Source organism: Rhinolophus sinicus, linkage group LG07 (genome assembly GCF_036562045.2).
Source record: "Rhinolophus sinicus isolate RSC01 linkage group LG07, ASM3656204v1, whole genome shotgun sequence".
NCBI lineage: Eukaryota > Metazoa > Chordata > Mammalia > Chiroptera > Rhinolophidae > Rhinolophus > Rhinolophus sinicus.
Window position 1 is genome coordinate 39,099,896 of NC_133757.1, and position 25,510 is coordinate 39,125,405.

Genomic DNA, 25,510 nt, shown 5'->3' on the forward strand with positions numbered 1-25,510 from the left:
AAATACTTCTTCCTATATTCATTTAAAAACCCAGTGTGTAGGTTGATACATAGTTACAAAATGGATTGACATAATGTGGACTCACAAATATTTTTATTAAAAACATCATTGTATTCTCCTGTTCAGAACGTGACCTTTAGTGACATTTGAATCAGTAAGCTCCAGGTATGACCATCACTATTATTAACTTGCAGAATTCGCTTTTGAGAAACGTTTACAAAATCCAAGTTTGCATTGTTGACTCCATTCCTCTGACAGAAGAGAACTTGTTATAATTAATAAGGCGTATCATATATAACTTTAGGAAATCTATTTTGTGAATGATTTTTTTAAGTCAAGTTCACTTTATCAGGCTATTTTTAATATACTACTAATCAGATGGCATATTCATATCTGAGCATTATTATGCTTATTCATATTTTTTCTGCTCTTCAAGTTCTTTAGGTATTATTTTGAATTCAGTGAACTTTTTCAAGCATTCTTCACAGTTATGAAGTCATATACGTATTTTAACCATACCTGCCAAAAATATAGGTGGGCATGAGAGATATTATTGTACAATATTAAAAGAAGTGAGGGACAGAGGGATGAATTAAAAGGCTTTAACCTATATTTTAAATACCATCACCTTTCTATAGCCATGTTCTTACAGAAATGACTTTTATCCACAAGAAAAATGGAACATAGTAATTTCATTTTAACTCTAGTATGTTTCATGATAACTTCTCCTGATACTTATGTACAAAACCCATCTGTCAATAGGCTAACACTGAGTATCCTGTGCATCAAAAAATGTGTGTGATGTGGTTCTTATACTCAGTAGATTAGGGGTCAGGAAGAAAGCATCAGAAAAAAAAAACCACACTAAACTCTGCAGAAAGGAGGTAAGGTTTGAGCTGCATCAGAAGAGAAGTAGCACTTGGGTTGGTGAAGAAGTCTTTTGATGAGTTAAGATGCTGATAAACAGAATCTGTTTAAAAGACAGTCAAGAGGCTGGTCTAGTCTGGAAGAAGGGACAGACATAGAGACCTGTGATTGCACAAGCAAAGCCAGGCGAAAATGTGAAGATCTTTAAGTGCTCATACAGGTTTAGATTTCATTCAGGAGACAATAAGAGCCACCATTCAGTCTTTGAGGAGGGCATAAGATGAGTACCCTGGATATGGTTGCAAATCTCGTTTCTGCCATCACTCACAAAACTGAAGTCAGAGGATAGAGGAATTTTCCCAGGTGCAGAATGAGTAAAAAATTCAGGGCCAAAAATAGAAACTTAAGACACATAATTTTGTCACCCAAAAAATGGTTTCTGCCACCAGCCCTCTGAGCTATGTGTAGATATATAGTTTAGCTTTAATACTTTGGTTTACTCTTTAGATCTGTAAAATACTGCATTATTTGTAGGCATGTTAAATTATTGGATGCTTAAATGAATGACACTCCTACACTTTTTATTGTGGCATTTCCTAGGGTTGTCTTCCTCTTGTGTTGATGTTTGATATGAAGGAAGAAATTGAAGTTGATCCACAATTCATTGCTCAGTTGATGGAACAGCTTGATGTCTTCATTAGTATTAAACCAAAGCCAAAACAGCCGAGCAAGGTTGGTTCAGAGTTTGGACCCGGAGAACCATGTATCATATCACATTCTGTTTTATTTGTATATAAGTGTGTATTTGCATACTCAAGGAAGTAAATATCCTATATAGCATATGTCATTATGTATTATATTTAGCTGTTTTATACAAGTATAAATTTGTAACAACATTCATTATTGATCATCATTTTCTTTATATGTGTGTTGAGTTTGGAGTCCATTTTTAGTGACCATTATTTTTCTATATATATAGAAAAAATTATATATATATATATATATATATATATATATATATGAAGGAAAGAGAAAACATTTTTTATCAATTTGCATCTGATTATTAAGCTACCAGAGAGTTGATAAGACAAACGTGTTATATGTGTATATGTACATATCCAGTACAATTCAAAAAATATTTAGTTTACGTATTATTTGGCAGCCACTGTGCTAGCACTGGAAATGTAACGAATAGGTGTCCATTCTCTTTATTAATGAATACTTTTAGTAATGAATTATACCCAGTTCAGCCTGGTTGGGACCTCTCCCCTAAGGTGTTGCAAAATTTCAGTATTTACATATATTGTAACAGTTTAATGGGATAACTGATGATATTAAGTGCTAGTGAGAATTTGAGGAAAGAGGAATGTTCCTATATGAATATTTCATAAACTGGCACAACCACTTTGAAGAGCAATTTGGGAATATCTGATCACACTGAAAATACCCTACCCCCAGCAATTCTGCTTCTAGTTATACACTCTGAAGAAACCTTTGTACCAGAAGTCGAAGGAAAAGAATGGGGTTTAGTAATAAAAGCAAGTTGCATATTTTTATTATAGTAGGTGAAATACCAAACAGCTATGCCTTCTATTTTTTAAAATTTCTAAACCACAAATCTTATATATGCATAATGGTATATGTATAATACATTTCATACATTTTTGTATATATGTAAATAATGTATTCAGTGTACAGTTTTAAAAAAACAAAAACAATCATGCCTTCTTCCAAAGAAAACTTGAAAGGAAAAGGAGTATTGATTCTAAGTGAACTTGGTATAATGAGCTTAAAGTTAGAGAAGAGGACATTCATTTCACGTGTTGTGAAGCTTCATGCTTGACTAATTTGAGTGGACTGGAGTCGCTGAGATACCAGGACAAAAAGATAAAGACAGAATAGACTTCTGAGGACTTGTGCATATAACATGGACAGACACAAGAAGAATTCCTGGAGTTCAGTAGCAAATGAGCACAAGTCGGGGGAGAATAGATTATAAGTGAGAATTCGGAAGCCTTGCAGCATCACAGGCCATTTAATTCTGCCTTGCTGGCCGCCATGCTTACTGCTGCTTTAACTGGATTCTCAGCCACAAATTTTCTTTATTGTTCATTGAAGGCTTTCCCCCTTGGGTTCACATTTCCAATTTTCTAGATGAGTCCATTGAGGGGAAAAAAAAGATTTATTGTTTAGAAATTTATTTTATTATAAGCTTTGCCATAGATATGTCATCAATGAGGAATAGTGGTATGTCAAGGTCTATTAGTTAACTAGTAGACCATAAATGTCAAACGTAAGTGACTATTATTTTGCAGTCTATACACTGTCTAGAGACAAGTTTGATTTGTTTTGTAAAAAAAGAGATCAAGGGGGAAAAGCTTTAACGACAGGACGATGTAAACGACAATGGACTCTAGAGATGGTCTGTTTTTCCAGTCCTCTCGCTGTCCCTCCACAGCTGCACTGTGACCTTGGGTACATCCCTTAATCTTCAATAAATATGAATAAATTTCTAACCCATAAGGTTTTGGTGGGAATTGGAATATACGTGCAGCTTCCATCACAGTTCTTAGAACACAGGACACACCCAATAAATGGTAACTAACATTTTATGGTTTTTCCAAAAGGAGGAAGCATAGTAAGTGGTTAGAATTTGCAGTTGATTTTAAAGCAGCATTAGTATATTCCTTAAGTAAAATTTTTATTACCACGTTCATGTCTCACCCACCTCCCCAATTCATTGTAGAGTACTTGCATGTCACTTTTTTCTTTCCCATTATGTGTTTTCATAGTCTGTGATTGTGAAAAGTGTTGAGCGAAATGCCTTAAATATGTATGAAGCAAGGAAATGTCTCCTCGGACTTGAAAGCAGTGGGGTTACCATAGCAACCAGTCCGTCCCCAGCATCGTGCCCTGCCGGCCTGGCATGTCCCAGCCTGGATATCTTAGCCTCAGCAGGCCTCGGACTCACTGGACTAGGTATAACATTTATTATTATAGCACTTCTCAGTCATTGGGGGATTGATTATCCAGTTCCCTTTCTTTCTCTGGTTTGGGGCTACATTTTAAAGGCTATGATTTTCCCGCTTCAAGCCCTAAAATCAGATGAAAAGCAACAAAACTCTGATCAATCTATTTTGGGTTTTTTTGTTTGTTTGTTAGACTCTATGGATTCCTGTTTCCCAGATTCTTATTCTTTTAGCATAAAAAAATCAAGGTCTGACTTTTATTTTCAGTGGCTGTGTTTGTTCTGCTAAATTAAGAATGCCATTGAGAGTGAAGTCAGCGGCTGAGTATAATTTATGTGTTTGTTCTCTCTTGCATTTGCAATATTGCCATCAGTCCCTAGAGATAAAGATTATCCAGTTTGTGTTTCGAAAAGTAATTGCAAATCTGTATGAGAAGTGGGGAGAGGGGGAGGTGAAAGCATGCAGAACCCCCACTCCCAGGGACTAAGCCTGCCTCCTGCTAAGACACAAAGGAAATCAAGAGTGCGGCTGGCCACCGAGCTAGGGGAGCAAACAGACCTGTATTTGTATCTAAGGCAGAGAATAGGAAGGTGAAAGAACATTTCAGTGCTTTGGTCCTTTAAGAAAGTCAAGTGAGCCCCGTAATAGTCATGGTGATATTTATTGCCTCATTTATGGATTCCCATCTTACAGGCTGAAGTCAGTTGCTATATTAAACTATGCTAGGTTCACTACTTTCTTGCACATTTTTTTCAGTAGCCTTTATATAAAAAGTTAATGCAATAACCCGAGCAAATCATTCTGCCCCATTCAGTGTAGATTGGAGACAAAAAATACAGCAATCTTTAGGTTTTTTTCTAATAGCTATTCTTGCTTTAAAATATATATATATATAACATGTTTAAATAATACAATTAATACTCCAAGCAGCCTTGCCTAGACGTCATTGAAGTAAAGGCAGATTTTTCTCTCTTTCTCCTGGCCCACAGTCTCCCAGTGGTGCTTTCCACTGAAGAGCTGAATAGCCCTAGTAATACAGCAGTTTATCTGGAAATGTGTCACATAACTTAGGAGGAACTGAGTTCCTTGCTGTACTAGAGAGAAAAGAAATCAGCAGAGATTCAGTTACTCGATTTTTAAAACATTTTCATGGCTATGCCTATCCTATACTACTTCATGCTTTAAGTATTCCTGGAAATTTGTATATAAATCCACATTTTACTTCAGGACATATTTTAAATGCCCAAAGGGAAATCTCATCATTTAAATCAAGCATTAAGTCCTTAAAAACAAGGGAAGAACCAAAAAAAAAAAAAAAAAGACATGTTTTTTCCCCTGAGAATAGCTTTCATACACATTGAGATGGAGCACGAAGAAGTCATGTATGTGTTTTGACATAGTATGAAAACTGGTCCAGGGAGCCCGGCCCATCTGCACATCGGCCAAATGGAGCCATTCTGTTGCAGGAACACAGTCCCTCGTTCACTTTTAATTGTAAGTGGTTTGAAAAGAGTTTGTTTGAAAGCATATGGCAACTGAGTTCTTGCAGAGAAATAAAAATGGGTTTCCACTTGAGCAAAATTTTGTTCATCTTGGCTACTGAAATGAATGCAAAGCAGCTGGCGTTGGTCAGTGACCCTGACGGCTTCCTGGTTTGAGTACACACATGTCTTCCATTTTCCCATCAGCACCTGTCTGTGGATAAACTGGGTCCTGTGTTGGAGTCGTAGCATGCAATATTTCATAGGAATATTTGAAAGGAGGTAACCTGTCACTCATTTCATATTTAGAAGATATCAGATTCTATCACTGTGTATTCCAAATGGTGATATTGGTGCCATCTGTTATTGTAAAATCTTGAATTTACGCATACTGACTTTCCATTCCTCTATTACAGGTCTTTTGGGCCCCACCACCTTATCTCTGAACACGTCGACAACCCCGAACTCACTCTTGAATGCTCTTAATAGTTCAGTCAGTCCTTTGCAAAGTCCAAGTTCTGGCACCCCCAGCCCTACATTATGGGCACCTTCACTTGCTAATACTTCAAGTGCAACAGGTCAGTATCATTTTAGTACAATCAAAGGCATGTCTTTTAAATAAAACTTACTAGTGGGTCCATGTCCTTAGGGGAATAGCTACAGTTCCAAGCGTATTGCAGCCAAGCAGAAATCCCCTAATATGTAGTTAAAATGATGCACGAGAAAGTTTTTCATAAAAGTGAAATCTCTTCCAACCTGACACGCAGATCAGGAAAAAGAGCCTGATGTGCAGGGAGCAGTGACAGAGGCACATGAAGGTCACTCACCTGGTAATTAGGAAATGGAGGTTCTAGAAGGACAGATTTGCATAGTAGTCATCTGCACACACTAAATCTACCTAGCTTCCTCATCCGCACAGGGAGGAGCTTGCATAAGTATTCTCTAGAGCACGGGTGTCCAAACTTTTTTCAACGTTTTTCACCAAGGGCCATATGCAGTAAAATACACAAACAGCCGGGCCACTCACTCGAGGTGAAGTACGTATTGCCTCACCTGGTTTATTTAAGTAAACTAAATATATTTTTGGAATTTGCTGTGGGCCAATTAAAAATGGATTGCGGGCTGCAGTTGGCCCGCGGGCTACAGTTTGGACACCCCTGCTCTAGAGTATAGTGTTCCATTTTAACATCGTTTTGTAAGAAATGTTCATTAAACTTGTTTGCAGAGAGGTATCAAAATCAAATTCTCTTGTGAATTTGCAGCAACAAAAATGATGTCAGTTGTTGTTACTGAAAATAATAAAATAATGCTTGTTGATTCTGAGTTTTTTCCCCTAATATCTGTCTTCATGAAATGTTGTTCTAGGTTTTTCTGCCATACCACACCTTATGATCCCACCTACGGCCCAGGCCACGCTGACCAATATTTTGTTGTCTGGAGTGCCCGCCTATGGGCACACAGCTCCATCTCCCCCTCCTGGCTTGACTCCTGTTGACGTCCATATCAACAGCATGCAGACAGAAGGCAAAAAAATCTCTGCTTCTTTAAATGGACACGCACAGGTAATGCCCTTCAGCTAGAATAAGGTGATCTCTGCTGTTCGTAAGAGATAAGCTACTCGCAACACTTTTAAACTGTCACCTGAAATGAAATTTAGAATTGTGACCATATCTGTATGTTATTTTCTATTATTATTTCAGTCTCCGAATATAAAATATGGTGCAATATCCACTTCATCACTTGGAGAAAAAGTGCTGAGTGCAAATCACAGTGATCCCTCCAGACAAACAAGTGGATCGGAGCAGGCCTCACCCAAATCAAACCCTGCAGAAGGTATCTATCTTTCCTTTTGAACTTGAGCCTGGTCTGTTACTTGGATAAAAGGGATTGTAGAAACTCTGTGAAGTGATTTCAGATTGCTTTTGCTAACCAATATGCCTGATCCTGCCTCAAGAATGCAGAAAGGCAACATCTTGGATGAATTTCCAAAGAACATGGTGAAAAATCAAAAAAGTTTTTCTGCAGAATCACTTTCCCGTGACAGTGGGACTTCTTAAAGTGAATGTAATTGTGTAGCAGGAAAATATCAGTTTACTAAATACATATATATGTGTGTGTGTATGTATGATTTTTTTTTCTAAGTAGATAACTGCTTTGTAGAACCCTTTGACACCTAACAATCTTTAAAAAATATGAGGACTTCTCTTCAAATTTCATCTTGAGTTTTGGAGGCAGCCTGAATTTAAGGTGTTGTCTCTGCAGGTGAAAGCTGTTACCTCTGTGTCTCCCTAGAGTTGGGTTCTGGTTTGTTTCCATCGCAGGTGATTGTTGATGATAAGGTAATGTTTGGAGTTTGACTTTGTTCTCTTCTCCGCAGGTTGTAATGATGCTTTTGTTGAAGTAGGCATGCCTCGAAGTCCTTCCCACTCTGGGAACGCTGGTGACTTGAAACAGATGATGGGTTCCTCCAAAGTTTCCTGTGCCAAGAGGCAGACAGTAGAACTACTGCATGGCACAAAAAACTCCCACTTACAGTATGTATTTCATCCTTAAAAGTCCTTGATCCTTTGAAAGACATTGTGCAACAAGCTGGATTTGTTTTAAGTTAGTGGAACAAAACTGGATTTGTTCAGCAGTTAGTGTTCTTTGATTCAAGTGAGTTTCATCTCATCCGTGAGTTTTTGTGTTTTTTTTTTTGTTTTTTTTTTTCAGTTCTCTTTATACCTTTTCATTTTTCTTAAATGTTTTTATTGAGATCACATGGGTTTATAACATTATATAAGTTTCAGGTGTGTAACATTATAGTTCAACATCTGCATGTACTACATCGTGCTTACAACCAAAAGTCTACTTTCCATCTCTCACCATATAATTAACCCCCTTTATCCATTTTGCCCCCCTGTACACCACTTCCCTTCTGGTAACATCGACCTGTTGTCTGCCTCTATGATTATGTTTTTGTTTTTATTTGTTCACTTGTTTTGTTTTTGTTTTTATACAAAAACAAATGACATGGTGAAATATCAGTGAAAGAACATGGTGCTTGTCTTTTTTCATCTGAGTTATCTCACTTAGCACAATGCCATCAAAGTCATCCATGTTGTCACAAATATCAGTATTACATCTTTTTTTTTATGGCTGAGTGGTATTCTGTTTTGATCTTAGTGATGTTTTTGTGGGTAACAATTTTATTAAGGAATAATATCTGGTAATTTTAACCCTTGTTATCTTCTCTATAGTCCATCTCCTTGTCAGTTGGTTAGGTTTTTATCTGGGTCCTCTAACCCATCTATATTGCTCTGAAACTTTAACATTCTCTCTGCTCTTCAGTAATCAGCAAGGCAATATTTATTCTCTGATTGTTGCTGTCAGATATTTTCCTGCTGTGCATTCTCCTTCATTTGCCTTTGTATTTCTAACTTAAACTATGACTCCCTTGTTCCAAATACTAACTTTGGTATTAAATACTTGGCAGCATCATGATTTCACTCATTACAAATCACAGTGAGTATAAATACAGACGTTGTGTTAAACATAGCTCTCCTTTACCATAGGATGGTTACAAACGTGCTGTCCTTATTTTATTGTCTTTTTCCACTTATCTTGTTTTTTCAAATAGGCAGTCTATTCACGTGTTTGTAAAAAGAAAAACAATGAAATGCTTCTACATAGAAAAGATTTGCTCCCACCCATCCCATCTACCAAATTCCCTCTACTGTCGTATTAGTTTTTTTGCGCAGTTGATCCTCAAGTAACGTGGGTGTTAGGGGCACTGACCCTTTGTGTGGTCAAAAATCTGTATATAACTTTGACTTCCCAAAAACTTACCAACAGTCCTTCCTTGGTATCCAAAGGGGATTGGTTCTTGGATCCCCCTCCCCGTGCCTGCAGATAAGAAAGTCCCCAGGTGCGCAAGTCCCTTATATAAAATGGCACAGAACAATGCGTACAGTTGGCCCTCTGCATCCCCAGTTCCCAACCATGGATCAAAAATACTGTTTTGGAGCCATTATTGGTTGAATCCTAGGATGCAAAACCCAGGGATATGGAGGGCTAACTGTACATTTATTGAAAAAAAAAACTGCATATAAGTGGACCCATGCATTTTAGAATCATGCTGTTCAAGGTTTAGCTGTATATTCTTACAATGTAGAATGTCTATAGGCACATATAGCACATACAGTCTTATTTCCTCTTTAGTTTACCAAAGTCTGATTAGTTTTTATAAACTCTTTGGTCAATTAATTATTATTGTTCCCATTTTGTCTAAATTTGCTGCTATATTTGTATTTTTCTTTACATGGTACTAATACCCATAATTAACATTATTTAGTATAAGTTAAGAAATGATTTTGCTTTCTTCTCTATATTGAAACATTTGAAGTATATACCTATTCCTTTTATCACTAAATGTGTTGTGAATTTAACATTGTCTCTTTATTTTGAAAACACAAGTCTGATCTTGGCATATTCTGGCTTTAAAACCACCAACTATCTGTATTGCAAGCTTCCTTTCTTTTGCTTATGCTGTTCCCTCCATGTTGCTGTTCTCCTGGCCTTTTGCACTGGTATACCTATAGATGCCCTTTGAATTCCAGTTCAGATGTCATCTGTGAAGCCTCTGTGAACTTTTGTCATGGAAACAAAGTTTATTGCACCCCCTTTTGTATTCCAATAGTCCTTTCTAAATTCCCTGGATGTCCCCTGGCCCAACTGAGTAGTGAATGACAAAAGAAAGAATGAATGAACAAATCAGCTCTTTGACTAATAATGTTTCTTACTTCTCTTTTACTTGAGCTTAACATGCAGTTGGATTTGAACTTGAGGTGTATGCATAGGGCATTATCAATTTTTGTAATTCAGATCATTGTTCCTCATTTTATGAAGCAGTTTCATGCCCTTCCCATAGCCCTTGAACAGGTGTTGGCGAATATTTCTTATTTATCTGCCACCTTGATCATAGCAGATTTGTTAGCAATATCATATACATCTCACACATATGAACCGGATCATCTGCATGCCTTCAGATTGACTGAGTCTTGTTTAGACTGTGTATTCATTGGCCACTGCTATCTCCTTGATGTATACAAATTAGAAATCTTGTCTGTCTGTCTATTCCACATGTACCATATACAATACCATATATACTATATATAATGTGTGTGAATATTTGTCATGAAATAGTTTTAGCTCCAGCTCTTAAGAGTCAGAATGCGTGGGTTCCAGCTCTGCCATTTATCAGAGGTATGACCTTGGACAGGGTACTTCTGTGATCTATAAAATGGGGATAATAATACTGCCGACCTCAGAGCAGTGTTGTGAGGATGAAATGAGCTAATACAGGTAAATAGTTGACAGTAGTAAACATACAAAGTAAATGTAGCATACAGGAAACATTCAATACATTTGTGTATCACGGTGGAGTGTTAAATTCCAAACTCTGTTTCACAGCAGCACTGACAGGTTGCTCTCAGATCCTGAACTGAATGCTACAGAAAGCCCTTTGGCTGACAAGAAGGCTCCAGGAAGTGAGCGTGCTGCGGAGAGGGCGGCCGCTGCCCAGCAAAACTCTGAAAGGGCCCGCCTGGCCTCACGGCCATCATATGTCAACATGCAGGTAATGATAAAAATAAAAATAAAAATGGGAAGGCCATGCAAATGTAGAATGTTGGGTTAGGAAATGGGGAATTCGGTATTTAGCAGTAGAGCAGAAATTAGGTTTTCTTCCTGTCCTCCAGTCAAAATTAAATTTAAATATATATGCAGTAGTTAGGAATTGGTTTTGAAATGCAGGATTTAGCTTAAGTGAGAAGAATTGTTTACAATATGAAGAGTGACATAAATGGCCTATGCCAGTGTGTGTTATGCAAATGATGTTATTCATCTGTTTTAAGAAAATTTAGATAAATGTCAGAGCTGTTATTTCTAAGTATTTCTGCCTCATGACATAGTCTTGGATAAATAGATATAATATCCTTCTATCTATAAAATGGAAATGATTAATTTGTTTGGTGTCATTTAGAGGGGTATAAAAATAACTCATCTGAATCTTTAGTTTTTTGAAAGAAGATGCTAAATATTATTGATGATTATATTTACAGATTTCCATGATTATTTTAAACAATTTCCTCAGCAGGGATTTTCTCTGTATCCATTTTTCAAAGTATTGGGCTCATTACTCAAAATAGACTATTGACCATAAAAGTCAGAAATCAGATTTCCATGTAGATCATAATATGAAAGATAAGGATTTTGTGCTTTGTGCTTTTAGAGATTCCTATTAACATTTGCTTTCAGTATCAGAATTACTGGGTAGACTTACCTGCTTCATAGTAAGATATTTATCACTCCATCCTTCCACGTCCGAAAAAAAATGAAAGAAAAACTTTTCACAAAATCCTAGAAACAAAGCAGTTGTCACAGATATATCAAAGAAATTAATTCGTGAAACTAAATTATACTTCTGTCATTCCAGCGAAAACTACAGTTAAGTCCTGCGTGTCTGTTTTTTAATCCTTTGCATTCAAACATTTCCATGAGTTTTTAGAGGAATGTTTTTACAAAAGCCATAGTCATTATAAAGAGTCAAAGTTAAAAAAATGCCATTTGTTACATTTTCTCTGGTGGATTTATTTTCACTTGATATAGATTAAAATTCTCTCATCTAAGAAGTATCAAATCTGCTTTACGATCCATTTATGGTTTTCATCCGTCTTGTACTTCTCGTCTTTTCCATCGGGTTTATACCTACAGTGAACCATTTTCATGTTTCTTCTTTTAGGATGGATAAAACATGTTTTTGGTGGTCTGGTTTCAACTTAAATATATGTATTTATGCCATTCCTAAAGAGCTGACTCTTAAAATCACTAGGAAATCAATGATAATAGTCACTGAGCATTGACAGGGAGAAAGATTGAAGACTCCCTTGATTCCTTCAGCTAAAAATCATCTCTGTCTCCTGACCGTTCTTGGAATGCTGCTCCAACTCTCTTTTCATACCTATCTCACTTCCTAGTAGTTATTTTTTGTAATTTTTTTCTTTTACCCATCCCTAAGACTCTACTTTAAGGCTATAGATTATTAATTAATTGTATTTTTACACAAAGTGTAGCACATTCTCTTTAACCAGAGACACTCAGTGAATATTTATTGAACAAATGAATTTAGGATCTCCCCACATTTTGCCCTTAGACTTTAATTATTAAAAGTTGATTTTAATTCCCAATGCCATTTTATACCTAGGATTTCAAAAACATCATCAAACAGTTATCAAAAAACCTGGCTCTCCCGATTTACCGTTGTGTTCTTAAAGTTAATCATGCAATTTGGTTTGTCTGGGTCAGCCTGTTTAGTTGTATTATCCTGACCTGATTATTATTTGTGGCACATTTCACTCAGAAATATCCTGTTTCAGACTGTCAATTACCTGGGCATGCACTCTACATATGGGGAGATAGTCCTTTTGGGAGAAGGGTCAGAAAAGTTCTTCCCAGTTGGTTCTTGACCATCCTGGTAGGCCTTTGAGACATTCTTAAATCAAGTCTTAGCTAGTCCCTACGTTGGGGAGTTGAGAATACTGGGTTAGCATTTGGGATGTAGTTATTTCGAGACTACTTTCTTCAAAACGACCTATCTTGGTTTCTTTGTTGACCTGACTGTGGCATAAGTCACTTATTCAATGTGAATAGAAAGAAACTAAATTGTGCCATCCTAGTCCTGTGCAATAAATTAAGGTAACGAGGTTTAATTGCATTGTATTGCTTAATGTTATTATAGCTTAAAGCTAGGCATTTGCCATTTATCTCATTTCAAAAGCAAAGCCTGTTCCAGTTAGGCTAAATAATGTCTTAAGTTGTCTCCACATTATACTACTTCAGGCCAGGCTTTACCTAATGAAGAGGGGATTTTGAGAAACAAAGGAGGCCAATAGATAACCTGAAAGCATTTTGGTAATTACTTTGAAACTTAACGTAACTATTATTAGGTTATTCACTATACTTTAGCATATATTTGTCCTGGTGTGTTAAATATTCATACTACGAGTATACATAGGATATTTTTTTTTCCTTTTGACAGAAAATGTCTAACTCTTGTCACTGCCATGACTTAAAATCAGAAGTAGTAATTTAGTATGCTAATTATTTTTGAAAACACATTTACATTTGTCAGATTTGCACTGAAGTATTGACACATTATGGTGCAAGACTTAGCATGTGTCCTCGGCAGATTCCTGTGCTATAGTCAAAACTTTTGTTCTCTAATCATGGGACATTGGAGTGGCATTTGGATAAACTGGCAATAAAGATAGTTTCTCCATTTCATTTTTCAGGCATTTGACTATGAACAAAAGAAGCTATTAGCAACCAAAGGTATGTGATACGTTAATGATCTATATACTTTGTTTTTGTTTTTGTTTTTCTAGTGGACCCATAAAAGGTTTTCCAGTATTCATACTGAATTGTGAAATTAAACCTTCATAAAAAGGTTTAGGATCAAAGTTGCACACATTTCATTGTGGTTGAATATATTTTGTTGAATAGATTAACATTACATCAATTAAGAAATAATGTAGCATTTTAATGTTTACCATTACTTTGTATAGAAAGTTTTGTGAAGATATTTTAAGGCGTTTTGTGTTAAAAAAATAATATTCAGTGATGATTTCTTTATGTACATCAAAGAAAACACTCATCGATGTTTTATTTAAGAGATATATTTAAATGCCAAGCATTTGTTTTATATTCTGTTTCCCACAGCTATGTTAAAGAAACCAGTGGTGACAGAGGTCAGAACACCTACAAACACCTGGAGTGGCCTCGGGTTTTCGAAATCCATGCCAGCTGAAACGATCAAGGAGCTGAGAAGGGCCAACCACGTATCTTATAAGCCCACAATGACAACCACTTTTGAGGTTTGTAGAGTCACGCCCTACTCATCCTTCCTGTGTGTTCTTTCAGAAAAGAGAACAGTCATCTCTCCCATTCTTTATTTACATAAGGAAATATCATTAGTGGGGATTGGTTTAATTCCTGTTCTTACAAACACATTGCTATAAAATTGATGCAGTCTAATATATTATGGTCTTTTATGTATCTTCTCTTAAAATTGTTGATCAGCTGTTATGGAGATGTAAATGTAGATAAACGTGCTTTGCATTTTTGTTAGGGGGAAGAGTGTCATCAGTGTTAGAGCAGAGCTGAGACTAAGCAAAGGACAGATGTAATAGTCCATAAAATGTATAAAGAATCCCTGTATCCAAAGGTATCACCAGCAAACCCACCATAGGGCGAAAAGGCAAATGTTCAACAAAAACAAGTTTTCAGATATGAGTTAAAAATTGTATTCAGATGTGCCAGGAACACAGCAGGAAGTATCACAAACAAGAGCTCCAAAATTTTATGTTTCCCAGATGTTGGCTGCACTGCTCATAGTGAGACTGGGAAGCTGGCATTGTACCACATGAAGAAAGGGTCCAGAGTTCCGTCCTTCCCAGCCAGGCTACACGTGACTCACTCAGCGAGGCCTTTTCAGTTCGAGAGTATCAGATTTTGGCTGTAAGCCTTTTGTGAGCTGGGGTGGAGTCAGAGCTCACGCATACGCACACAATACTGGGGAGACTGTGCAAACTCAAACATGGGTGAAAATCATTAATCCAAGAACCACAGTGTTCAACGAGAACACTGTAGACTGAAAAACAAACAGTGGATAAGGGTTTCACAATTGTTAGTTTAATAACTGGCATTTGTAGAGGGACCTTCTTTTCTCCACCTATTTTCTTTGTAATAAATTAGACTGTTGATGAAGGGCAAAAACAAACATGGGAGTTTTGTCCTTTGTCTCTTCGAGTAAGTGCAAAAGAAAATACTATTTGAAATACTGAAAAGAATAGTCTTCTGTGAATGTCATTGTTACACTGACAGTAGTAACCTGGCAGGCTATATTTAAAGATTGAAGTTGCTGTCAGCAGCTAGAATGTAGGGACCATGATGAAAAATCTTGAGGCTCTAGGAGGTACACTCTTTCTGTCATTATGGTGCTCAGAGAAACTAAACATCTCCTTTTGTTGGCAGAGACCTCAGAACTACTGTGCTAATTCTTTCAACTGATGAACTATAGTTGTCCATTTCACTCACCGTTGGCTTTGGCACAGTGGAGCGTTAGGTGGTTGACTGTGTTTCTGTACTTTCAGAGGTGAACTATTTCACTATAGAAATGCTAATTCAGTTCTGCTCTCAAAGACCAACCATATGAAGGTTTGAAATGGTGATCATTCTAATAATATGGGGCTGTGACAACCACTGTTGATAGAGGAGTGACAGTTTTGAAGAGTGACTTCACTCCTCTGAGCCTGTTTTCTCATTGGAGTTTTCGAGGATGACTTGGGAGAGGGCGTTGAGGGCATAGCATGGTGTACAGTAAGTTCTGCAGTTAGTATTAGTTCCACTGGAGAACTTGACCATGAAGAAAACCAAGAGCCTGCTGAAAGATGAGATTAAGTATATGAATGCTTATTGCTGGAAGTATTTCTGCACATTAGAACTAGGTGTGTTTTTTATAGCCAAAAGAACACCTCAGAGTGTTAGATCAGCCCATAATGTATGTGTGACAATTATCTTAAATTGCATTAATTTATTTCTTTGTGGTGTATAAGGTGCGTTTTCATCCACAAGTTTATTCAATCCTTGCAAACTCCCATGGAGGAAATGGGGGCCACAAGAGTTAAGTGTCTTACTTGAGGTCATGGCAGTAGGTGTCACAGAAAAGACTTGAATTCATTTTACAAGATTTCCTCACACTCCTTCTAATGGTTTCACCCAAGAGGGTCCACAGCAAAGGTGATATGAAATTAATCTAGAGCCATGTTGCCCTACCTTAATAAATGGAAGAATCACTTGGAGAGCTTGATAAAAACGTATACTCTTGCTCTAGGATCTCATTCATCAGATAGGGAGCGGGAACCGGGTATCTCCGTTTTCAGCAAAAGTCTAGTATGATTCTGATGTAGGCATCTTCTGGAAATACTGCTCACAGGGACCTACCACTAAGGGGGATGCTGCAGAAAAGGTGTCAGAACCTGCTCTGTCTGCTCTGGCACTTGCCCAGGGATAGGTAGACCACTTTCTGCAGACAGGTATGTGCAGGTCGTGACTCAGCGGCTGAACCTCCCACCCCCCCCACCCCCATGTGGCTTTCCTTGCTTGGGCCTTCTTGGGTCAGGCCCTTCCACCTTCCTGGCCCATTCACCCTGACGGGGTGGGGCGTGACCAGCTGGATCAGTGCATGGGTGTTCACCTTGTAACCTGCTTTTCATTAAAGCCCCTTTACACACTGCTGGTGCTGATGAAAAGACAAAATCAAGCTTTCTTTGGGAATAGTGTTGTAGATTCTTCCTGGTGTGTAGAACTTGAATTTTTCTTCCTGCATCACAAATCCATCGAAAGCGGACGAAAGGTCCTCTTCCATAGCATGATCTGCTATTCCGAAGCAGTAGCCATCTGCAGGTACATGCCTTTCCTTTTATCCTGCTAGGGCAGTCAGTGAGGATTGCTTCTTTGGGTTAGGACTTGGGGACAAGGTAGGATGCAAAAGGACCTGGGGAAAAGAGAAGTTAAAAGTTTCTATTAAAAGACTGACCATGTCTTTAGTTATAGCACTAATATTTTTAAATTAGAGGCTGGCTAGAAACACGCTTTTTCCTTATTTATTTTCTAAAGAGAAACAATCAAATGGGTAAGTAGAACAGGAATCTATGTTTAGCCAGTAGGTCCTGATGGGTGCAAGCTGCTCGCTCAGTGTGCCAGGGACCCGGCACACCGTGTCCTGCTCCAGGAACCTTGCTTGAGGCAAGAAGCTGAGGCTTTGAGCTCCTTATTCAGATGTCGGAGAAGCTACACTTGAGCAATTCTTTCCAGTTGGAGGGCAGCTTTGAGAAATTAGCCTGTTCCAAAGAGCTCCTTTAGATAAGAAACAGGCAGCTTGAGGCTGTGTTTTGTTTTCTTCAAGACTCAAAAATATAACCCTGTCCACTTGATGATGTACTGGGACACCAAAGGTCAAACAAAAGGCTGCTTTGACCAGTAATACATCTGTGACAGCAACAGAACTACAAAAGGTTTGGGATTTTCCTTTTGTTTTTGCCACTCATCTCTTAAAAGCATACGTAGTGGTTACATTCTCTAGAGCAAATAAAAACCTGCAACGGAATCAAAGATGGGTTTTCATTTTCCAGCACTAGCAGCAATGAGGTTGTCTAATTATTTTAAGTCTTATAAATCTAAGAGTAGAGGTGAGCTGCTCTTTGTGCTACTTCAATTAGTAGATAACAAACTAGTAGACATCACAAAATTATTTTTTAATGTTTAGCTAGGTCTGACATAGTATGTGAATTAAGTTGGCTTAGATCTTAGATGAGTGGGTGTTTTTAATTCTCAAGAAGAATTTAGATGCAGATTTAAAGATATATATATGTATATACATATATACATATATATATGTATACACACACACACACACACACACACACACATATATCACATAATGATCTCATTAATGCTTCTGGTAGTTACCAGTTTTGAGCATGCTCTTATTTCCCTTGCTGCATTGGGTTTATCTGGTTAAAGTATATGTTAAAGATGGTTTTTAATTGAAAAGCCATTTTTTTTGGGGGGGGCGTCTCAGGAACCTTCCTTTCCCTGTGCCCCTTTCCATAAGTCAGCAAAGGACATCCCATAGATGTAGGAAAAGGCATCTATGAGATTCAATAATTCTACAAATACTTATTAAGCAATTTCTGTGTTCCAGACACAATTCTAGGCATTAGAGATACAATGCTTGTATTCAGGTTCTTACTTTCGTGGGTAGAGCTTTCTCTTTGGTATAGATAAAAAACAAGCAAACAAGAAAGCATTAGGTAATAAAAGTCTCTGAAAAATATGCAACAGAGGCTGCTTTAGGTGGGGTAGTCATAGCAGGTCCTAATGAAATGACATCCAAGCTAAGACCTAGATGACAAGAAAGGGCCAGCCTTGTAAAGATCTAGGGAAAGAGTATCAGGCCAGGGGAACAGTTGGCATGACCATCCTGAAGTCAGAACCAGCTGGTGAGTTCATGGAGCAGAGGTGGATAGGGTGGTAGAGCACTGAAGATAAGGTTGGAGAGATAGGCAGAGGCTCAATTATGGAGCACCTCAGCCCATTGTAAAGTACTGGAAAAGCATTACAAGATTTTATACAGAAGCATGATTTGTTCTAATTTGCATTAAAAATAGCAACCTAGTTGCTTTATGGAAAATGGATTATTGGGGTTGGAGGCAAGAGTAGAATCAAAATTTCCATTAAGCAGGCTATTGGTAACAGTTGTGGAGATGGAGAGAAGCAGGTAGATTCAGGATGTGTTTATAGATTCCATTGATAGAACTTGCTGATGAATTGGATGTGGTGAGGGAAGGAGGAATGTGGATGACCCTTAGAGGTTTGGCTTGAGCAACTGGGTGAATAGTAGAGTCATTTACTGACGTAGGAATTCTGGGGGAGGAATAGGGTTGGGTGTAGTTGGTGGGGATGAGTCATCAGAAATTTGATTTTAAGCACTGAGGTAAAATGCCTATGAGACAGTCAAATGGAGGTGTTGGATTGACAACTCTATGATACTACATTTGAACAGAGAAATCAAATCTGAAGGTAAATATTTCGGAGTCATGGCTGTCCTTAGCCTTGAAAGAGGTTGAGATTACTTAAGAAGAAAGTGTAGAGAGAGACGTGAAGGAGTGCTAGGATCAAGCCTCAGGCAACGTGACATTTGGAGTGGGAAAGGGGAGGAAGGTCCACAAGGCTGCCGTGCGCTAGGTGGAAACCCTGGCCTGTGGTGTCATGAGGCCTTGAAGAAGGAAGTGTTAAAGGCGGGGTGGTCCGCTGTGGTTTTGCTGCTGTGAGGCTGAACTAAGTGAGATTATTGAAATGCGTGATATAGGATTCTCTTAGAATTCCCCAACATACAATTTTGAAAATCAGAGAACTTTGACTTTAGTACCCTAGATATAGTACAAAGTAGGGTACCTGTAGTATGGTGATTACATGAATAGAGGAATGCATAAATGCAAATTCAGTGTAAACTGTGAGATCTTTTATTTTTTATTTTGACTTGAGGGAATTAAAATGGTAGTTTTTCCAGGTACTTGTAATGTGTTGGAGAGATCGTATTTAGGTGAGGCCAACACGGAGAAGTGCCAGATATCTCTATCCTCCGATTCTGTTGGCCTGGGAGCTCGATTGCTGTCAAAGCGCTGCGTCTAGCTATACCTCTTTCCCATTTCTTTTTCTTGTGTGATACAATGAAGAGAATTTCTTCTATACCAGATGGAAGATCTGCTTTGTGGTTCCTGAAACTAGAGTGGAATCTCAGCATCCACTCCTATAAATCTCCTAAGAGTGTGTCTTTACACCAGGGGCTCTCAGAACTCTGCTGGGCATCCCCATAATGAAGGACTTCACTGTGTATATTACCAAAGTGTCCTTGGTGGCTGGAGGGCAAAGGCTATATAGACAGGTGCCACAGCCTCTTTCCGAGAATCAGCATTCATGGGTGACTGCAGTGGTTAGCAGAAGTAAATAGCAGTGGTCTAATGGGGATTCCTTTCTCCTCGCACCCCAAGAAACCCACCTTATTAAACATTTCCTTATCTGGCTTTGATTGTTTACAGGGCTCATCAATGTCCCTCTCGAGGTCCAACAGTCGTGAGCACTTGGGAAGTGGAAGCGAATCTGATAACTGGAGAGACCGAAATGGAATAGGACCCGCGAGTCATAGTGAATTTGCAGCTTCTATTGGCAGCCCCAAGCGTAAACAAAACAAATCAAGTGAGCTTTGACTTTTAATCTTACTTTTAAAAGGAATCAGCTTGGAATTTGTTTATTTGGTTGAGGGTGATGTTCAAGGATAAATTCTGGACTCCATGCCTTCAAGTGTTTGTCATAACTCACATGCCACATCCTTTGTGAAGCCTTCCTTATTTTTCCCGTTGAAGCAGACTAGGTAATTCTCTGCTTTCACTACATTTTGCATATGCTTTCATTCTAGCACTTGTCATGCTGAAGTATAATTATGTGTTTACATATCTGTCTCTACCTGTAGAATTGGAGCTCCTCAAGCCAGGGACCATATTTATTCATTCAGTAAACACTTATTAAGTGTTCACGTTACAAGCATTCTGTTAGGCTGTGCCTTATTTGTTGTTTCTTCCCAAATGTCTAACAGTGTCTGACACATAGTAGGGGCTCAGTGTTGGACAATAGAAGAAAGTCTGCCCAGTGGGTAGTTACTAAAGGTGGAGAGCAGCATTTGATTTTTTAAATTGACAAAATGTAGCTGAATTGACATAAATTTAAAGCATAAGGTTCTGGCTTTGAACACATATGGTTAAGACTCAGCATGAGTCCAGTGGTTTTGTCTGTAACAGCACCCACACTTCTGGGCTGTATACAAAGGTAAACAGACAAAAGTTATCACAAGAAATGCCCCTAATGCCTTTGTTTAGGGTTTTTGACAAATTTGGAATTCTGAAACACGTAGCTTGGAATCTGTGAAAACCCCTTAAAGAAAGGCAATCTAAAGTTGTGGAGTAGGTACTCAGTGAGTCTGTTGTTACCATCGATCAAGTCGGACATGCTGTCAGGAGTCTCAGATATGAAAAGAGCAGTGTGAGGTTGGCTAAATAAGAGAGCACAGTCAACTCTTTCATTCCCAGGGTACTGTCTGTAGTAGCCTGGATACTTCCTATCAGTTATGGGCTGGAGCCGCCATCACTGATAGGAGGATGGGGCTGAGAGGCAGCTGGTGCCAGGTACAGATCTAGGGGTGGAAATGATCTCCGTTCTGTAGCCCTATATAAATTAGTTTGGTGCCTGTCTTTTTCTGTCTTTATCTCCTTTCCCTTTCCTTAAGGCTGGATAATTAAAATTGACTGTACAACTTAGCTGCACCGAAGTTCAGGATTAGGGTTAAGATAGGGGATTCATTAATAAAAAGGAATGATTAAAGAAGCACAGTTATTTTGGCTTTTGTCAGATGTTTTAAGAGCATAGGGAGTTTAAAGGAGAATATACTGGGGGTGCCAAAAAACGTATACACGTGACTTGTAGTCATCTTTTGTTATTGGTATATATTAAGTATTACAATTTTAATCATTTTTTCCTTTCTTAAAATGTGTATACATTTTTTTTGGGGCACCCTCTGTATGAACTATAGGTAGTTAAGATAAAAGAAATGTAAAGAAAGTTATTTACCATAATAAATATTTATCACTAAGAATATTTTAGCCCATCTGTTTTTTTAAAATTTTATGTACTTGCTTAACCCAGTATATGTAAAATATTATCATTTAATTATGTAACTAATGTAAAGACATTTTTTTAGATACTTTACATTCTTTTTTTTCTACTGAGTCTTTAAAATGTGGTATGTATTTTAATTATAGACATTTGTAAATTCCCAATAGCTACATGTGGCCAATGGCTACCGTACTGAACAGCACAGTTTTAGATGATTTTTTTTTTGACACCTTGTCAAGGTTGCCAATTTCTAGGTTTCCCCCTGTTTATACCAGTTCTTCCAGTGTTAATTCTCAGAAATTCCCACTTTTCTTCTCAAAAGCAGTAAATTTATCATTTGGACAATATTATATGGTCAACCTGCCATGTTGTCAAGTCCAGTGGTCACTCCAGTGTATTCATCATATGCTGCTTTGCATTACCCCTGACACAGTACCTCACTGCTCACTCCTTCTGTCTTTATGACGGTGGGGCCTTCAAATGGTGGAGTGTTTCAGGGCTGAGGGTCTTCAGGGCTTGTTCCTGGAGCCTTTCCTATACACATTCTCTCCGCAAGATATAAAACATCCACTTTTAAGAGAAAAAGAACCCTTATCAAGAAATTCCTTCTACTTGAGGTATATAAAGGACATCTCAACTGAGAGATGAAAACAACTGGAGAAAGTGGTTAGTGGCACCCAAAACAATGCAGAATAAGATTCTTCGATTTAGTGACTGCTTTGATCCCAGAGGCGATTAGCTGGATCTGATTGGCTAGCTGAGTGTCCTCCTCCTTCCTTTCCCTGGGAATCCCTTGTGAAGCTGCATCTTTGGTGTAAGAGGATAGAATTCCCACTGGACAAGAGCCAGTTCTTCGTTAGGGAGGTAGACGTGGCTGCACAGCTCCGCTAGAATCTCCACAACAGCCCTTGAAGGGTTTAGATATTTGGTCAAGTACTAGGCATGGCTCACTAGTCCATCACCCAGCTGTGCATGCCCCTGGCCTGAGAACCACTGACAATGTGGAGAAATCTTTGCCCACCAAATCAGTGGCAGGGCCAAGGCAAAGTTTGGCATTGCTGTCTTAGAATTTTTTTCTCAAGACCCAGATTCGTTTCTGTCATAAATTAAATCCAGGAACTCCAGCATCATTTTTGTCACTTCATATGTTACTCTTAATTTTGGAAGCGCTCTACTTTGTGAGCTCACTGCCCAATTATATTTTTGTCGGGAAGGAGATTTATGTGGTGCAATATCATAGAATTCCTTTGACTGCAGGTAAGCACAGGTGTGCATACAGAGAGCCATCCTGCCATCCAAAAGGAGCTTGGACTTAATAATAACTTTCCCAATTCCCCATTTAATTCACATTCAATCAATTATAAAGAGCAAATGTTTCTGAACGCTCTGGGAGAATATGATTAATGATTATTAACTACGGAGGCACTATTGCTGAATTGCTGCCTCCCGAGTGTATGCTTTTCAATGGCAAGAGGCTCTGTGAAAGCAATAACCAACATTTCCTTAATGAAAAGCCAATGTTTCCAGTAAAGGATTGCTGTATTGCTGCCGCTACTGTTCTATTCAGCCCAATAATGAATTTGAAATATTTGAGTGATTAAAACTTTTAATTAAACCTTGTCCTCTTGGGGCATTTATACTTCAAGCCTGTCTCTTGTTGCCTTTCAGCGGAACACTATCTCAGCAGCAGCAATTACATGGACTGCATTTCCTCACTGACAGGAAGCAATGGCTGTAACCTGAACAGCTCTTTCAAAGGCTCAGACCTCCCTGAGCTCTTCAGCAAACTGGGGCTGGGCAAATACACAGACGTCTTCCAGCAACAAGAGGTCAGTCATTATTTATTTTTCCTGGGCATCTTTGTTTGGGTTGTGTGTATGACGACTTCTAGAATGAAATCACTCATTGACTTATGACTGTGCTTTCACTGAGCATTTATTCAAGTCTCGTAGCTAGTCTTGCTGCTAAGAAAAATGTCCTCTCATTTCCTATTTATTTAGTGCAACCAGTAAACACAGCATAGGAGAAATACAGAAAATGCTATTCACAAAAACATACCTTCAACTGTTTTAGCTAAAAGACGTAATCAGAGTATTGGTTCATAGGAACTTTTGATTCATAGCTCCCTAAAGGTCAGCAACAAGTCTGTGTTAAATATTATTTCACTCTTTCATCTGTTATCTTTATTTGTGGCACTTGAAAGTAAATAACAGCATCTGAAATAAGTATGTGTGGTTGTTTTTGAACTCATCCTAGTCATGTTACTGAAGTCTGTTCTCACAGAATATAGTGTACTTTTTCTACATGTTAATTTATTCGTTAACTTAATGTCTGGGTTTTGCCTACACTGAGACAAAACTAAGATGTCTTCTGAACTGTCCCTACCATGGATTTTGGTCAAACTGATCAGCCATGGCCATTATGCACTGGCATAAAGAGAAAAGTGTGATTCTTTCTAAGAATCTGTCATAATACCAGCACACAGTTAACCCAATGCAACAGAAAGTTAAAATAGTTCTATAAATGTATCCGTTTGGTTCAAGTTTGATGCTAGTTGGCTTTATTTCATCTTCGAGAACATCTGATTAAGTCACTAATCTCCAGGTATGTATCAGTGAATGAAGAATCTAGAATTTTTATTAGGCACTTTGTATCATAAACATAAGGTATTATCCATGGTTCAATAACTTAAGTTTGATTGCTGAACTTTTCTACACCAGAAAAAGGTTATCATGTATATATTGGATTTCAGGGTATTGATTTTGTTTTCTTTCCTCTACATGTAAATTAGTGTTCATTTCACCAAGGATTTTGTAAGTTGAATAATATTTTCTTCATCAGTGCATGAAGGAATTTCTTTTATTTAGTCTTGCTGGTTAGATGAGGGTGTCTGTTTGAGAAGTTCAATGGCAGAGGTGTTTTAACTTGTTCAGAAACAGAAAGTCTCCAAGTAGGAGATTAGATGTTATTCAATAATACTCTGGTTTTGTTTTTAATCTGTATTCATTTCCTATTTGTAGAAACATATAAATAAATTTTTTATAGGTGCTTCTTATCCAGATACTTCAAAAAGGAAGAAAATATAATATGAAGTCAGGGTGGCTTTATCTAATGTTTATTAGCTAGAGCAGGGGTCAGCAGACTACGGCTTGCAGACCTGCTACCTGGTTTTGTAAATAAAGTTTTATTGGAACACAATTATACTTATAGTCTCCATTAAATAGAATTTCTAAAAACATATCCCTAAACCTATGATAAATGACAAACAAAACGGCTTTATAAGATGTAACATCTGGATGTAACTTCTAAATTAAGAGAAAATTTCAAATTAATTTCTATAATTTAAATGAAAAGTATATTTTACTGTTTTCAGGTGTGTTGAAATTTGGTACTGCTTCATTCATCTAGAATATTTTATAATATTCAGATATGACTTAACAAGAATCCCCCATTAAGTAACCTTGTGAGGTTTATTTTAAAGAGGTTGAAAATTTATTGAGCAACTTTCCTGGATGTGTCTGTACACATTATTCCTAACCATAGCTGCCAATTCTTTAACCCCTTTGGTGAGCCCATTGCTTAATATCTACAATAATATTTAATGCCCACAACGGCCCTACAAGGTACACTGCTGTTAACCCTCAGTGCACACAACTAGAAAAGGCAGAATCAGGATGTGAATCCGTGTCTCTCTGGCTTCAGAGCCCCTTGCCTTTCTATTCTGCACTGTCTCCAAAGAAAGGGTGGGATGCTCGGGCTAATGCCAAAGAGCACAATTATACTGTCTCTGGAAATACTGTGTGCCACTTCCACAGATAGTCTGCCAGACTCAGCCAGGTGCCTCATGGGTCTGATGTAGTCTGGGAA

General features: G+C 37.9%; 1 protein-coding gene across 3 annotated transcripts in view; it reads left to right on the top strand.

Moving 5' to 3' along the window:
• Positions 1–25,510, top strand: part of BICC1 (BicC family RNA binding protein 1) — a 249,144-nt gene that overhangs the window by 215,284 nt on the left and 8,350 nt on the right. For 2 of the 3 annotated variants that reach the window (XM_019731837.2, XM_019731835.2), the window contains exons 9-19: positions 1,468–1,599; positions 3,660–3,846; positions 5,734–5,895; positions 6,683–6,879; positions 7,018–7,150; positions 7,695–7,851; positions 10,769–10,934; positions 13,648–13,687; positions 14,075–14,229; positions 20,017–20,173; positions 23,312–23,472. In XM_019731837.2, coding sequence (XP_019587396.2) covers positions 1,468–1,599; positions 3,660–3,846; positions 5,734–5,895; positions 6,683–6,879; positions 7,018–7,150; positions 7,695–7,851; positions 10,769–10,934; positions 13,648–13,687; positions 14,075–14,229; positions 20,017–20,173; positions 23,312–23,472 — 1,647 coding nt within the window. The remainder of the gene's footprint in view (positions 1–1,467; positions 1,600–3,659; positions 3,847–5,733; positions 5,896–6,682; positions 6,880–7,017; positions 7,151–7,694; positions 7,852–10,768; positions 10,935–13,647; positions 13,688–14,074; positions 14,230–20,016; positions 20,174–23,311; positions 23,473–25,510) is intronic. The other variant, XM_019731836.2, reaches the window with a different exon arrangement.